Raw genomic sequence first — 17165 nt, 5'->3', positions numbered from 1 at the left:
TAGAGAAAAAATATGTTAGTTCATATTATTGACATTCCTTAAGATTACAACAACATTCATGGCCCTAGATTGTGGGACTCAAGTATGTGAAAGAAGAGAGCTTTAAATACAACCCTGGCAGATACCAATCAGAAGCAGCAACAGAATATCCAAATCAATTTACAAAATGAATTGGACAATTTTCCCACAGAAAAGTACACTAACAACAACATTAAAAACTCTCCACACCTTACCTTGAACACAACCACAAGTATGACTTGCGCAAAGAACAAACTAGAGAAGTAACCAAAATATTGCATAATTTTTGTCTCAGAATAACTGTAGAGGGCAGAGTGTTGCTTCACATTCCCTTTCAAGAGTAGAGTCTAATGCGAGTTGTTATGGGCTGCCGGCACATAGGGCAAGATGAAATGGTCACACCACAATCCTTGCATGTCTAAAATGAGGCAAAATTTCAAAAAAGAGTAAGAAAAGGAACAATTTGCAACAACAGTCCTCTATTTAAATAGTTGTGCAAAATCTAGACCAATGAGGAAAAGGAATGGTATTTTTGTTGTTCATCGGACATCAGATACAATTATACCACATTAGTTTTTTTATTTTTATTTTTGTTTTTGTTTTTGTTTGTGTGTAGCATTTAGCATGCCTTAGATTTTGATTTGTCATAGCTGAAATTGGTTATTTAAACTATACACAGAAGATCAGTTATAGTACCTAAAATGAAAATGGGTAAATTACACCGACGTCCCTGGAGGAATGGAGAAAATATAGTAGCCTCGTAGTTTTGATATAATTACATTAAAAACAAATGTAACAAAACTAACAGTTGTTGCAAGTTACATCTTTGCCTTTATCTATCTATCTATCTATCTTCTATACTATTATAAAGTGAACACCTTTGATGGCGTCTATTTTTGTATTTAAAACAAAAAACTTAGATAAAGTGAACACCTTTGGTGGTGTCAATTTTCCTATTTAGAACAAAAAATTTAGATGGGAGGTGTGCGACTCGAACCTTGGACCTTGGATCTAACGAAGAAGGCTCTTACCATTTGGGTGGCACAAAATATAAATAAATATTTGGTTTTATGTTTACTTATTTGAAGTGCACACGCATCACGTGTGCCAACCACTAGTTTTAATAAAATGGTTATTGTAGCGTATTCGAAGCCTTCCATAAAGCCTCAAGCCGGCTCCTTCATCACATGCAGAAGTCACCAGAGAGAACCTCCATAGCACGTCAGCATCGTTGGATCCTCTCCATCGCATGTTGCCGCCGCCTTCATCACACCATCGCCAATTGCCGACTCCTCCATAGCACATTGTCGCTGCCTCTATCTCACACTGCCATGAACAATGATCAGACAGCCACAACAAACCTCCAGCTCCTCTATCGCAATCCATCACCAGCTCCATCACATGCTGTTAGAATTTACCATCACCTACCACCACTACCACCTCACCTACTCCACTAAACCTAACCCACTACACCACTACCACCTCACCTACTCCACTAAACCTAACCCACTACACCACTATCACCATCCACTACACACCATCCACTACACCTACATCTATATAAGGAACCATTTGTAATAGACAGAAAATAACAATCAACATATCAATCAATAATACATAAATTCTTACATGGTATCAGAGCAGGTTTAGAACCTAATATTTTCGCTTCCCCGGCGGGCGGCAACCTCACCTTAGCCGCCCGCCGGACCTCAATCTATTCCGCTTATTTTCTACACATACCTTCCCATCATTGTCCAAATCTTCTCTCTCTCTACAGCTGGAAAAAGTGCCAAAGCTTCTTCATCGTCATCTTCATGTCCATGTCTAGAGTAATCATCGGATTTGCACCTCTTTGATGATGCACATTTTTTGTCTTCTTGCAAGGTTACCTTAAGGAAATTGGATTCTTGCACTGCATCTGCATCTGTGGCTGTGAGTATTGGAGGTGCTGCTGCTGCTTCGTGGGTCTGCCATCTGGAAAGGACTGCTGCTGTACATGAAGTGAGAATCTGATTCTTCATTTTCAATGGGCTTTGAAGATGGATGGTCACTCTTCATGCCAAAGCTTCTTCTCATCTCACTGAACCTGAAAATTCACCGGAGATCGCCTCAAGTTTCAGAGCTGTTGAGTATTTTCCGGCGAAATTTGCCGGCGAAATGTGCAAATTCGGATCACTCGTCTTCCTCTTACTTCTTTGCTCTGCGGCTCTAGCTTCTGCTCAGGGATCTAAGAACAGAACCACCATGAGTGGTGTCACTTGTTGCCTTCGGTTTCCTGGTCAGCTCAACTCTGATCTCCGACAACTTGCAGTCAACCTCATCCCATTCCCAAGGCTCCACTTCTTCATGGTTGGCTTTGCACCCACTTTCATCACTTTCCCCTTGTTCCCCCTGTTCTGGATCTGGATCTGGCCAGATCAAACTCAAGGAGGGCAATCTCTCTCTCTCTCTCCATGGACCCAACATCATCATCATGCACCCACTCAATCTCCCTCTCTCTGGGTCTCGGTTGGAGGAGGAAAACATGGGGGACACCGATTGGTGCTCTTGATACACACTTGTTCCCCACTTTCTTTATTTTATATATATATATATATATATATCTCTTTTTATTATATTATATTATATTTAAAAAAAAAAAAAAAAATCAACTCTCCTCCGTTTGATTTCAAACTCCATTATTTTTATTTATTTTTCTTCAAACCACTTTCCTTATTTCCCCCATCTTTCATTTTTTGATTTCAAATATATTTTTATTATTTCTTTCTTTATTTTTCTTTCACATTATTTTTAATCTTTTTTCCAATTTCATTCATACCATATAGCTTTGCACACCAAACCATATTTTATTCATCTCAGGGATCAACCCCGATCACAATTTTACACAAAAAAAAAAAAAAAAAAAAACAACAACAACAACAACAAACAAACACCCAAAGATTTGTTTTCTTTTCTGCAGGCGGCCACCCACCGACCTCACTTCTTCGCCTATTCCGCGGGTCTCTTCTTTTTGCTTCCGTCCTGGGCGGTCCTTGACGGTGTTGCCTCCGTGTTTCCCACTCCACCGAGCACGTTCACTCCACTGGGCACGATCACTACTCCCTGCTCCTCCACTGCAGCATATGGCGGCCCTCCAAATCGAAACATCACGGTGGCCTTCCGCTTCAGCTCCTTGTTTTCCGCCTTTAGCACACTTATCTCTGCTCGCGCATCCTTATACATGCGTTGGAGCAGAGCCAGCTGGGAGTTTAACTGTTGCACCTCATTTGTCCTGCTCTGCAGCCGGTGCGACAAGTTTGTGACCGCAGTCATGGTTTCCACACATGACTTCAGAATATACTGATTGGCCTCAATATCAGTTTGCACCGCCATTTTTTGCTCCACCGACCGCATCGGAAAGTTCAACGGAGCAAAACCAGAGGTGTTTGGTTGAGGTTCACTGGCCACCGCACCAGTTATTTCTCTTGTGGGCTCGTTCAGTTTTGGAAAGAGCGTGAGCAGACCACGGGAAGAGGAGGCCATGTTTTGGGTAGCTGGACGGGAAGAAGAGGCCATGTTGCTGAGTGTTTCAGAGACGGGTTGGTTACAGAGTGTTTACAGAATGTTTCAGACTGCAAAGGTTCAGAGGTTTCAGACTGGTTTGTTATGCTTCCCAGCCTCAGCCCCCGCTTCGATTTATAAAGACCCTGACGAAGCGGCAGACACGCGCATCATGCGCCGCTCGACGCTCGACGACAAACGGGCGCGCCAGCCAAGGCGCTCACGTGCCTCGCCATCATCATGTCCGGCACGCCTTTTTATGGATTGGGCACGCCTTTTGAAAAATTGGGCACACCTTTTGAGGGTGCATTTTTTAAGGGTCCGACAAGACTCTGTAAACTGTCCCGACATTAATTTCGGTTAGTTCCTTTATGGGTCCGACAAGACTCTGTAAACTGTCCTGACATTGATTCCGGTTAGCTCTTTTATGGGTCCGACAAGACTCTGTAAACTGTCCCGACATTGATTCCGGTTAGCTCCTTCATGGGTCCGACAAGACTCTGTAAACTGTCCCGACATTGATTCCGGTTAGTTTCTACAAGGGTCCGACAAGACTCTGTAAACTGTCCCGACATTGATTCCGGTTAGTTTCTATAAGGGTCCAGCAAGACTCCGTAAACTGTCACAACAACTGTCACAATATTGTCTGCTACAACGGTCCGACATGACCCCATAAACTGTCTTCTACAACGGTCCGACATGACCCCATAAACTGTCTTCTACATCGGTCTGACACCCCCATACAGTGTCCTCTACAACGTTATGACACCACCATACAGTGTCTTCTACAACGTTATGACACCACCATCCAGTGTCTTCACCAATGGTCTGACACGACCAGTGTCTCCTATCCTCTTTTATTTTATGTATTAATGTATTTTCTTGTTTTGTTCCTCTCTTCAAACTCAAGTTGGTTAGTTTCTATCCTCCTTGAGTTTGCGGGGGCTGTTAGAATTTACCATCACCTACCACCACTACCACCTCACCTACTCCACTAAACCTAACCCACTACACCACTACCACCTCACCTACTCCACTAAACCTAACCCACTACACCACTATCACCATCCACTACACACCATCCACTACACCTACATCTATATAAGGAACCATTTGTAATAGACAGAAAATAACAATCAACATATCAATCAATAATACATAAATTCTTACACATGCCACTGCGAACGTCTTATTGCTTCCCATCTTTTTCTTTAATTCAAATTTTTGCTTCATTGTTGTTGTTGTTAATAAAGAGGAAGAGGATGGTGGAAGGCACTGAGAGGAAGAAGGGGGTAGGGTTGCAAGACATTGATCAGAAGGGTTGGACGGCATTGGAGAGGAAGAAGCGGTGGAGTTGGGTGGTGTTGGATTTTCCTCTTCTTTTTTTTAATTTTTTTTATAATGAGTTTTTGAAATTTTTTGATTAATTTTTTAAGCTTAAATTGTTCAAATTTTGATTATTTTGGTATGGGTCACAAGTCTGTTGATCAGGAAGAGGGAGTGGGAGGTGGTAAAATCAACATCTGTCTCTCTTCAACTTCAGTAGAATCATCATTATTATGAGCCACCATTATGAGGGAGAATGAGGTAGTTGGAGGGTTGCAATGGTGGAAGTGACCTAGGTCGGAGCGGGGTGTCGTGGTGGAGGGGGCTAGGGAGGTGGCACTACTAATAGGAGATGAGGGCGCAAAAGAGGGAATCGGGCCCATGGTGGTCACAGGGGAGAAAATATGGAGGTGAGGGAACAGGAAGGGGAAGGTGAGGCGAGGGTTGTGTGGCTTCTATGTCGGAGGCGATGGATTTGGCATGTTGGAGGCATGACAATGTTCTGCAAAAGGGAGACGTGATAGAGAAGGCGGGAGAGAGAGAAGGGGAGGGGTAGAGGAAGATAAAAACAGTAAAGAAATAAGATTAACCCATTTAATACGGTTAAACTGTTTTAACAAGAATAAATTTGGAATTTTATTATACAAATTAAGTCTATTGTTAAATAATTAACAAATTTCTAACATGTAGTTTAGATTGTCCTCAAATTTAAAACTTGAGGGACGTTAGTGTAATTATACTAAAACTATAGGGCTAATTGTATTTTATCCGAAGCTCTAGGGAGGTCAGTGTAATTTACCCAATAAAAATTGTTTCACTTGTGATTTTTAGGCTCACAGCTAGTATCATACTCTCTCTCTCTCTCTCTCTCAAACAGAAAGGACAACCAATGAAAATATCTGCATCCCTCCAATGCCAGAATTAGAAAAGAAAAAAACAGTTTCACCCAAACATGAATATAAATGCAAATATGGTTGGAGTTATCATAATAAAATATGGAGTGTGAGCTTAGTTTGAGGAAAAATTGTATGAACATAATTTCGATCCCAAAAACACAAGTGTACATTGTAACTGTTGATGTCCAGACCAACAAAATAACTTTTTCAAAATGCTTACCAAATGACCACATCCAAAAGCCATATCCTTAGGATTTGTCAAGCAAATGGGACACACCTAGTAAAATACAACCAAAATTTTTTTAAAAACCAACTGCAGGAATCTAAAGCGGGAGAAATGAGCACGTTTCCTTTTTCCACAAAAGAAAAATGAACTTTACCTGCTCCACTGGTGTTTGGTCTATTGGTTCGAAGTTTGTCATGTGTGGGATTGATTTAACCGCATTATCATGATCTATCACAGCACGCGGAGGAGGCAGAGGCGTTGTCCGTGGACCTCCCATATTTCTACTACATAAGTGAACAAGTTAGTATATTCACTAGATCCCTGCACTACAATAAATAACACCAAGAACCTAAACTACAGCTTTTCAGCCTTACTCCATGTGCTGACGGCTTTGTGCAGCTCTGTATTGAAGTGGAATTTCCATGAGAGCGGCGAGGGCGAAAGCTGCTTCCTTCTTTTCCATGTCTGTGTTCTCAGACATGATCTTTGTGAAATTTACAAACTGTGGAGCAGGGAAAAAATTTATACGGAGGATAAACAAAAAACATGTTATAACAAATTTCATTTTGTTCCACAGCAATCAAAGCTATGGCATGCAAACTAAAATAATTTCTCTATACAGCGGGTTCAACATGGGCAAAAAAAAAAAAATTTTCTTTGGCCAATAGCACTGAATTCAGGGTGTTGGGGGTCTTTCTGCAACTAAACGGTGGTTTCATACCAAACAAAAAGGGTATCCAAAAAAGGAAAAGAAAAAACACAGCTTAGTAAATGTTATAGTATGGAAAATGAAAAGATTGGGATTTATCAAGATGATGCAACAATTCTCAAAGTACCTGAAAATTATCAAATGCACGTTGAGGAATGTTATCATCAAATCGTTTCATTGCATCCCATGGTCCATCTCCAACACCAACCAAGATAATTGAAAGCGGATATTGACTGTTAATTAAATGCCATCAATTAACAATTGAAGACAGCAATCATAGTCAAGCTCATCATATGGTAACTCTTTTACCTTGCAGCAACTATAGAATTGACAGTTGCCTGTTCTTGTGAACTAAATCTTCCAGGCGGTGTATCAGAATTTCTGGTAACCTAATTTCATATTACAAAAGTTTCAAAACAGTTTCATTACGATTTATTATAAATGCTACAAATAAATAGGGAGCTTCTATTTACACACCGTATTCTCAGTTCACACCATTGGTGTCATTAGGACATGAACTTCCGAACAAAAATCAAATGTTGGGATATCAACCATCGAACAGGGTTCATGTCTGAACAGCTCATTTTTGTTTGAAAGTTCATATCCGAATAATTCATTTTTGTTGAGAAGTTGACATCCGAATGGAAAATTGATGTGAATTGAGAATTTCTGTGGTGTGTGGATAAAAGCTCCCAAATAAGACATCGGACTTGTTTGGTTTGTATCTTAAAATACAATTTTTGAGAAAAATTTTCAAAATTTTGTTTGGTTCAAATTTTTTGAATTTTTTTTTCCAAAATCACTTTCTTTTCCCTACACATCAATCAATCATTTTTCTCTCTTCTCTCTCATTCTCAATCATTTTTTCTCACACACACATCTACTCAACTATAACAAAATATCAAATCATTTCAAACTCTCAAACTCCAAAATTATTTTCAAAACATACAACCAAACAAATCAAAAAAAAATTCTAAACTCTCTCCCCAAATTTTTTTTTTGAAAATTTATCTCAAAACACAAGCCAAACACACCCATCATGTTCCAAACCTGTCCATCTGCAACGATGACGAGCACATGATATTGCCCATTGCTTCTCTCCACAATATCAATTGCAGCATCAATTATAGGTGCAAATGAGGTAGGACCTATTCATTGAGTGAATGCACAGAAGGATAACATTATAGAGCCAAACGTGGAACTAGTTTACTTTCTACTATGGTAGAAAATTAGCTGCAATGTAATGTGTTTAAAGCTCGAGATACATGTTTCAAATATCTACATCTGTAACAAGATGACATGCCATTTACAACTAGAAAAATAAAATAACCATGGCACATCCTAATCATCAAATTATATTTTAAAGAAAAATGATCTCTTTAAATAGAACTCATCATTTCATGAGATAAGCGGATCAGCCTCTATAATTGTTTATGAGAACCATTTGCAACGCAAGCATAAGATAAGCCTTTGCTAGGGTTAAGGCAAATGTCAAAAAATATTTGGTCAAACAATGGTTGCTTCTTATTCAGTTCAAGATCAGCAGAAGTACACTTGCTGGAATCTTATTTAGTCCTTTCAGTGACACTTCGGGGCTTATATTGTGGTTCATTTTTTAGGTTTCAAATTTGGAACCTTAAAATCACAAGGATCAATGCCAATCACACACTCATCAATTACACGCTTTACTCTGTGCTCGTGATTAGTGAACCTAATAGATAATTGGGAAAAGTATGTTGAAATGTATCCCACATCGCCTGGAGTTGTCCCACCCCATATGTGCTAGTTATAAGGTTTCAGTTTTCCTCTCCTTAATATATGGGTTTTAAGGGAAGTGTGGGTTGGGCTTTTCAATTTGGTATCAGAACTTGATTGGACCTGTGATTGGTGTGCCGTTTGTCTGGTTAGTGTCTGTGGTGGTTCATGAGGGTGTGTTAGAATGTATCCCACATAGCCTAGAGTTGCCTCATCTGTGCGTTGGAATGTGTCCCACATTGCCTGCAGGCGATGTGGGACACATTCCAACGCACCCTCTTGGACCACAACATATAACTACAGGCGATGTGGGACACATTCCAACGCACCCTCTTGGACCACAACATATACTAGCCAGACAAACGGCACACCAGTCATAGGTCCAACCAAGCTCTGATACCAAATTGAAAAACTCAGCCCACACTTCTCCTTAAAACGCAGGTATTAAGGAGAGGAAAACTGAAACCTTATAACTAGCACATATGGGGCAACTCTAAGCGATGTGGGACACATTTCAACACACCCTCCTGGACCATAACATACACTAGCTGGACAAATGGCCCACCAGTCACAGGCCTAACCAAGCTCTGATACCAAATTGAAAAGCCTAACCCATGCTTCTTCTTAAAACCTAGGTATTAAGGAGAGGGAAACTAAAATCTTATAATTAGCACAGATGGGACAACTCCAGGCGATATGAAACACATTCTAACACATAGATGGGGTAACTCCAGGCGATGTGGGACATATTCCAACAAAGTGCACTTAAATAGGAACAACTCAAAATAATTACATTTTCATTAGAGATGGCAATTTAAACCCGGCCCGATGGGGACCCGACCCCCCGACCCCGATTAACACGGTGTTTTCCCGAAAAATACCCCCAACGGGCCGGGGATGGTATTAAAAAAAAAATCCCCGCTCATTTTCGGGCCGGGGACGGTGATAAGTGGTTCGGCCCCGGCCCCGGCCCCGTTCCCCGTTGTTTCTCCCCGCCTCCCTCTCCCTCTCTCATTTCAAATCTAATATAATACACTCCCTAATATAATATAATATTATATTATATCTATTCTCTGACTGTGTTGACTAGAACCCACTACTTTCTAACATAAATAATAATAAACCTAATATAATATAATATTATATATGTACTCATATAATATATACTCTCCTCCCTCTCTCTCTCTCTCTCTCTCTCAGAACTCATCTCCCAATTCGAAAACCAGAACACACCTCTCATCTCCCTCATCTCCCTCATTTCAGATCTCTCTCTCTCCCATCTCAGATCCTCTCTCCCCTCACACATAGCTTCATTTCGCGTGAGAAAAATGAGGAGAGAGAGAGAAGAGCCGATCTCACAGCGCCGATCTGACAGCGCCCCTCCTCCGCCGATCTAACAGCACCGCTCCTCCACCGCCGATCTCACAGCGCCGCTTCTCCACCGCCCTCCTCTGCCGTCTGCCAATCTCCTTCGCTGCCTTCCTCCGCGATCTCCTCCGCCGCCTGACCTTTCCGCCTCTCTTTCTCTGTGTTATATATAGACACACACACATATATATATATATATATTAGATTGCAGCTAGATCTATCTCTCTCTACTTAGATCTACCTCTCTTTTTACTCAGATTTGTGTGTTGATGTTGTTTGATGATATTGTTGTGGATGATGTTGTTTGAATTTTTTTTTTTTTTTTTTTTGATCCGGGGAATTTTCGGGGTCGGGGAAACCCGATCCCCGTTAGGGGACGGGGATGGGGATGGTAATAGGTTCTCCGTCGGGGATCGGGGCCGGGGCCGGGGACATTCTTATCATCGGGGATCGGGGACGGGGAGGGTGATCCCCGGCCCCGTTGCCATTCCTAATTTTCATGGAGGTAAGTGAGCTTGTATATGTGGTCTATGAAGCACGAATACTTCCAAAAGAAAGTTATACCCATATTAGATACTGATACTCCTTGGATACTTGAAGATACGTATCTGATACTTCCTAAACGTATCCAATACTTGATATTAATTTTCTTTAATTTTGAGAAGTATCGGATACTTTTGAGATAAGTCATGTATCCGAACTATTTTGAAAGTGAGATTGTGATATTATAATTCTTGCACAACATTAGAGAAGAAGAAACTAGTGAGATTAGAGTAGAAGCCTACTTTTTCAAAATTTATCAAATTGACAAATTCTTATAAATGTGTCGTATATGTATTCCATATCTATAGCTATAACTTCTTAGAAAGTAAGATAAATAAGAAAATATAATGATACTAAAATCGGATTTCAACAGTTAAAAAGCAACTAAAGTTATGTATAGCACTTTTGTATATAATACATTTATTTAAGTATGAAAGGGAAAAGTGCAAGGACTATAAACACAATTTAGACTTGATATTGAAATGGAATTTTCATAGGATTTACTAAAAAAAGTAATGGTTGGCCATTAGCTCTTAAACTAATACTTAGGTTCTGTTTGGATGGATTTGGAAATGGAATTTTCATAAGACTTCTAAAAAAAATTAACGGTTGGCTATTAGCTCTTAAACTAATGCTTAAGCTCTGTTTTTTTCCATTTCCCTTTTCTTTTCCCTTTCCAAATCCTAATCCAAACACAACTTTAATTCTTAATTTCAATTTATGTATAATACAATAATAAAAAGAGAAAATTACCAAAAAAACCCCTTAGGGTTTGATCTTTGTAACAAAATAAACACAGAGTTTTTAATTTTGTCAATTTACAATCTAATTAATCTTTTAATTTGTTTTCAATCTAAACTATTAACCTATTTTCGTTAAATAAAACCAACAAAAAAATGATATTTTAATCATTAAACTCTAAAATGTCTAAAATACCCTTTTCCGTTGAGTTTAATGATTAAAATACCATTTTTTGTCAGTTTTACTTAACAAAAATAGACTAATGATTCAGACTGAAAACAAATTGAAAGATTATGGTTTAAATTGTCAAAATGAAAAACTTAAGATTTATTTTGTTACAAGAGTCAAACACCGATGTTTTTTTTTTTTTGTAATTTCCCCTACTAAAAATTATATATAAAAAAAAAATCACAAGCATATTCTAGCCGTACTTGTATCTTATTTTTTTAAGTTTTGTCGTATCGTCGTATCCATATTGTATCATACCCGTGTCTTGTATCCGTATTCATGCTTCATAGTATGTGGTGCAAGTGAAAGCTGTAGCACGGAAAAACATGAAGACTGATTTGTATAATTTGCTTTTTTAGTGGCTTTTTAGTTTTTTGGGTTTTTAGTGACATTTTGGCTTTTTTTGGCTCCTTCATTTTTTTAAACAAAAAGCCAACTTCCCAAACAACCCCTCTATTTATTGCATTTTACTTAAGTGCAAGGTCTACGGATTAATTTATGAATGTAGAAACCATACCACCACCTCCCTTCCCCTCCATCGTCTCAATCCCGAGCACAAAAAAAAGTAAACAAACAAAAAAAAGATATTACCCAGTGTTGTTCCCTGTTGGTGTTGGGAGGATTAGAATGGAGACATTTCTAACCTTTGCACTATAAAACACAAAGTGGCTATTTTGAAACTCAATCACATTCTCACGCTTATCAACCTAAGCTTTTACCATTGCACCAAGCAATGCCTTTTAGTTGGAAAACATAAGTAAAGTATTTGGTGGCATAAGTAGTCTTTCTGGTAGGTGGATATCTACTTCTACTTGGTTGGAAAATATAAAATTTTATAATGACTGATTTAATCCTCTTGTTCTTTAGGGAATGCTATGGTGTGCATCTCTCTTTTCACCATAATTTTTTTTAATGCAAAGTCATTAAAGCTCATATTCATCATGAAACAATTCAACCACTCTGTTGTGGGTAAGGTTAGATCTAGCTGACATCTAGACATATATGAAACTCAATTTTATAATGCAATAAAATCCTAATCTTTGGATGTCCTAATAATAAACGTAGCTGCAAAGCAAGAAGAGATTTTTGCATGATGACATATTTCTTGGTTTCCTTTTTCTTTAATAATATCTAGGGCAAATACCACTTATTACCCCTTTGTGGTTTGGCCCTTGTTAAACCCTACATTTGGAAATAAGCACATAACCATTATGGTTTTTGCAGACTAAAGTGCACCGTTAGACATTCCGTCCAAGTTAACCTTAAGGCTGAAACATGTGTCAGGACATAAAGGGGTTATGTGCTCATCTTTAAATGTCAGAGAGAGTAAATCACACATGGAGTAAAGCATAGGGGGTTAAAGTGAATTTTGCTTCCCAAAAAGAAGACGAAAATGTTTGTGGTTTGCATAATGAGGTTACTTATGTACAAAGGTATTTCAATCTTTTCTCTTAAGCTGCATTTTAGTCCACAAGTGAAATTGCCCTAATATATATACTGAATATATGTCAGCAGGTGAATAAGACATTCTTCAACCCTTATTTCCTGCACCCAACTGAGCTGTGGGCCACACTTTTAATTGACAATAAAAAATTATTTAAAGATGTTGGATAAATAAGGGTAAAGGAGAGTATATTTCAAGACCTGATAACTTTATGTAAGGAACAATTTCTCTGTATCGTGAGAGAGCTTCCTCGAATCCGTTGCAGTATCGATGATCAGGGTAAAAGCTGAACACATATTGATCATGCGTTGACGCTACCAGAAAATATAAGGAAAATATAGAATTATTAGACAACAAAAATCCAAGGGAACTCAACCTAATAGCGCAGTCATGAGCAAGGACTAACCATCACCAAATCCAAAACAAGGTATCAAGTTATCTTCATCGAATGGAGACAAAGTGCGGCCAATTATAGAGATTGCTTGCTCATAGGGGTTAGGTGTGTTACCAATCGCATGGAGGCTTTTCCTGTTAAATGATTGCTTGCCTACAATCATTAAAATGTCAAATGATCTTCTCAATTGATTAGAAGTTACAAAATAATCACCACTGCCAAGAAAAGGTCACCTGTCCACTCATTGCTCTTTGTGAAGTCAATACCAAGTATTAAATTTGATGATTCAAGGCCAGCTTCTCTTAGTGCCGAGATTACCTAGGAGTATAAGTAAAGCATTAATAACTCCCGAAGCATGGTATGTATCTACCTTTAAAAATAGAAAATGGAGGATAATAAATTATAGGTTGAGTTCCCATAACATTTGATTAGAAGGACCACAAGTAAAACTACATGCTATTCATACAGGTATCTTCTTTATAATACTAATGGCAATATATTTCCTTGCTAGCATCTTGATACTCAACTCAACAAGCCTTTGCCCCAATTACTTGGTATCGGGTACATGGACCCATTTCCTATTGTTATCTCTTATTAGAAGTCATATCCTCTGTTAAGTTTAAGGCATATACTTCTTCATCGGCCTTCTTAATTTCTTTTACCACCCTCAGCGTAGATCAAAGCACTCTTCCATACTTTATGTTAATTGGTCTACAATGCACATACCATACCATCTCAAGTGTCTCCCTCATTGTATATTTAATTGGAGGCACTTCTAATTCTCCTTCTCCCTAAACTTTTTTTACAAGAACACTCATCAATCTCAACTTTCTCATTTCAATTATACTAATGTTTGAACATGTTATTTCTTAACTGTCCATGCATCACATATGTTCTTCACACTCATTAAAAAGTGTAACATTCATTAAGGTATCAAATATCATGACAAGCACATTAAATAAAGGCTCCTTCACTAATGATGTAATCAGGCAAAAAAAAAAAGTTATAAAGGAAAAGTTAATATACGAATATGAAATAATTAAAAACCTCATCCAAGGAATTGAAATTATCCGCTATGCAAAGACTTTGCTGCTTTATTTGATAGGTAGGATCCATTGAACTTCCGGCACATGAAGGGGGTTGATTATTTGGATATGAAGGCGGTTGATTCTTCGGATATGAAGGGGGTTGATTAGTTGGATATGAAGGGGGTTGATTATTTGAATATGAAGGGGGCTGATTTAAATAATCATCCTGAGTATCATCCGACATTGATTCAGTGTTCCCCATTATCTGGATGAGTTTTACACTTCTTTAGCAAAATAGTCCTACACGGAGAACAAGGTGTCAGTTCTAAATGTAACAAATTTTAAATTTTATTATCAAATTAGAAATCTGAGGAAAACTTTACTCTCATATCATTTTTTGTGTTGGAAATTAAATTTCATTCAAAAATATTGAGTCTTGTATTTGGTAAGTTTAGTTGAGTCGCATAAACAGATTCCGTAGTTGACGATGCAGATACAAGCAAAGCAGTACAACATATTTTGATTGAAAAGCAAAATACCCTTGCATTGTATTCATATTATATAGGTTGTTTTTATCCTTGTTAGTCTAGCTGGGTTTGTTCATAATAAGTTCCTGACCACAGATAATTTAGTTTGAACTATAGGTTGTAATGGGCTAGTCTTGACCTCAATACCAACTAACATAGTAGAATGTTACATGCATGAAAAATAGAAAAACTACATGCTTTCACCTTAGTAGGTGGATCTTTGGAAATAACGTGCTTCTTATGGCCACTAAAGCGACTTCTCTGATCAAGGAGCTTAATACAAGCTAACTAAAGAATAAGACATAACACCCAATATAAAATACTTCAAAGATATATTTGTGGGCAAGGGTATGATTGGAACGGGTAAAACACAATATGTGTCCTAAGAGTGAATTAAGAACAAGGTTAGGATATAGCTGCAGAGCATAAGTCATCATAGAAATTAAACATCTCATGCCAACCAAAATCCAACCAATCGTTTCAAAATGGAGAGTGGGAATGGGAAGTTGTGAAGTCCTCGGCTTTGATTCAATCAAAGTTGTATAAACTATAATTATCTGAAAATGACAAGTCAATGCCCTTTGGGATGTCATACCAAATTATGAGCAGATTGTTAAAGTATTCATTGGAAACAAACCTTGTGAAGTAGCTTTCCATATTTGATATGAAAGCAAGCTTAAAAAATCTAGAGAACGTATAGCATGTATAAATGAGAAAGTTCTATAGGGCCTAAAAAAGAAAGAAAGAAAGAAAGAGGGTGAAATCATTGGTGACAGAGTGTCATGAGAGCATCAGGAGCTAGCTTCTAGTTTCAAGAATATTGTTAGGTTCCATGTTCACAACTACCAATACGTATTAAGAGTTTCTCTAAGAAGCACTTCCTTCAAGACAATTAACAAAGTTCATTTAATTAAGGAAAAGCGTATGTCGGGTGAGATATCTCAATGCAAACAACCCATTTTGACCAGATGTTGCAAGCTGCAACAACGGTTTACTAGATTGTTGGCTAAATAGTCCCAACCAACAAATGTAATCTATAAATGAAAGGATACCAATGAAACTGCCTCTTTTAAAACCTAAGGAATTCTGATAGGCAATCCACAATATATCATACACCAACATGAGTAAATCTCCAAACCATTTTGAGATTAAATAAATCAAATTAAGCAAATAACTTTCAATGATTTAACTTCAAAGTTTAAAGACAAGCCAAAGTCGTAGGAATCAGCCTGTAGCTTTAATCTCTCATATGAAATTCTAAATGATTTCAAATGAATTATGACTCCCTAATGGGTACTTAAGTCAACTCAGCAACGCCTCAATCCATATCTGCTATGTAGAACCTTTTTCTCCATCAGTTCATATCTAGAATGACATCTCATGTTGAGAAGGTGTAACTACATGTTTTACGCTTTCCACCTACCTACCAAGTCTAAATCAATGATCTTCCACATTTCAAATAAATGGTTTAGTATACATATTAACTATTTTCCAAAGACCTATCCCTTCTCGCTTTTCAACAGCTATGGTTGAAGTCTAAGATTTGCATTTTAATACCCATCCTTTGTCAAATGCAACATCGCCAATAAGACTTGGTGACATCCAATAAAAATCAACCAAGCAACCATATAGGTAATTCTCTCCACTAGCTCTAGTTTTATTCAGTAGGCTTCTATTTTACCATACAATTCATTGACAGTGCCAATCCTGCCTTCTCTATACCCACCAAACCTTTTTGTTTTAAATTGAAACAACTCTAGACTAACGCAGTAAGCCAGAATTCATCAAATTCAACAAGGCAAACAAATCTTCAAACCCATAAGCAATAACATACTAATCCCATGTAAAAGTATTTCTAATAAGGCAAAACCCATACACAAATAATTGTGATAGATGAAAAATTCACATCAAGAAAGATTAAAAACCCACAAACAAACTGGTGAATTAGGACAAGTACAGTCAATCTATGTATGGGTGTATAGTTTCACACAAATATATATAGATAGAGATACAGAAAGAGAGAGATTACCTGGTGGGTAATAAGAGGAATAGGAATAGAGAGATGAGATTCAAAGCGATTATACTGTTTTCAGCTTTCTGGTTGGTGTAGTAAGCCACTGTGTTGACGTTGCTTTTGGACTTTTCGGTGGATCTTTTGTAGTTTAATTATTATTTTTTTCTTTTCGGTTTTTAATGCGTGCACTCATTTAATTCCCCGAAGAAGGGATCACTCTTCAATTAAGTGATTTGGGAAGGGAGTGAAAAAAAAAAGAAAAAGAAAAATTGAATTTTTCTTATTATTAAAAAATGAAATAATTATTAATTTGGAATTTTTATTCATAAGTTTTATTTAGGAGTTTTATAACTTAAGAAGTTTATGAATGAAATTTATAACCCATCATATATTTATACTTTTATTTTA

General features: G+C 37.8%; 1 protein-coding gene across 6 annotated transcripts; it reads right to left on the bottom strand.

The window, feature by feature from the left end:
* Nucleotides 1–16952, bottom strand: RGLG3 (Copine (Calcium-dependent phospholipid-binding protein) family). 6 transcript variants are annotated; one of them, XM_028267267.2, is made up of 12 exons: nt 16773–16952; nt 14236–14516; nt 13422–13506; nt 13201–13341; nt 12995–13108; nt 7766–7863; nt 7025–7104; nt 6843–6948; nt 6381–6508; nt 6161–6290; nt 6001–6057; nt 1–436 (listed from the first exon to the last, which is right to left on the bottom strand). In XM_028267267.2, the coding sequence occupies exons 2-12, from the start codon at nt 14476–14478 to the stop codon at nt 353–355; spliced, it is 1266 nt and encodes a 421-aa protein (XP_028123068.2). In that variant the 5' UTR covers nt 14479–14516; nt 16773–16952; the 3' UTR covers nt 1–352. The 6 variants fall into 6 exon arrangements, with proteins under 6 accessions (XP_028123068.2, XP_028123070.2, XP_082746146.1 ...); XM_028267269.2 differs by having other exon boundaries at nt 6161–6287; XM_082890020.1 differs by having other exon boundaries at nt 6161–6287; nt 16673–16774.
* Nucleotides 16953–17165: the final 213 nt, after the last annotated feature.

Source organism: Camellia sinensis, chromosome 1, assembly GCF_055761805.1.
Source record: "Camellia sinensis isolate YWXY chromosome 1, ASM5576180v1, whole genome shotgun sequence".
NCBI classification, from domain to species: domain Eukaryota; kingdom Viridiplantae; phylum Streptophyta; class Magnoliopsida; order Ericales; family Theaceae; genus Camellia; species Camellia sinensis.
The sequence above is the reverse complement of the archived record's forward strand: the minus strand, read 5'-3'. Positions and strand labels throughout refer to the sequence as shown.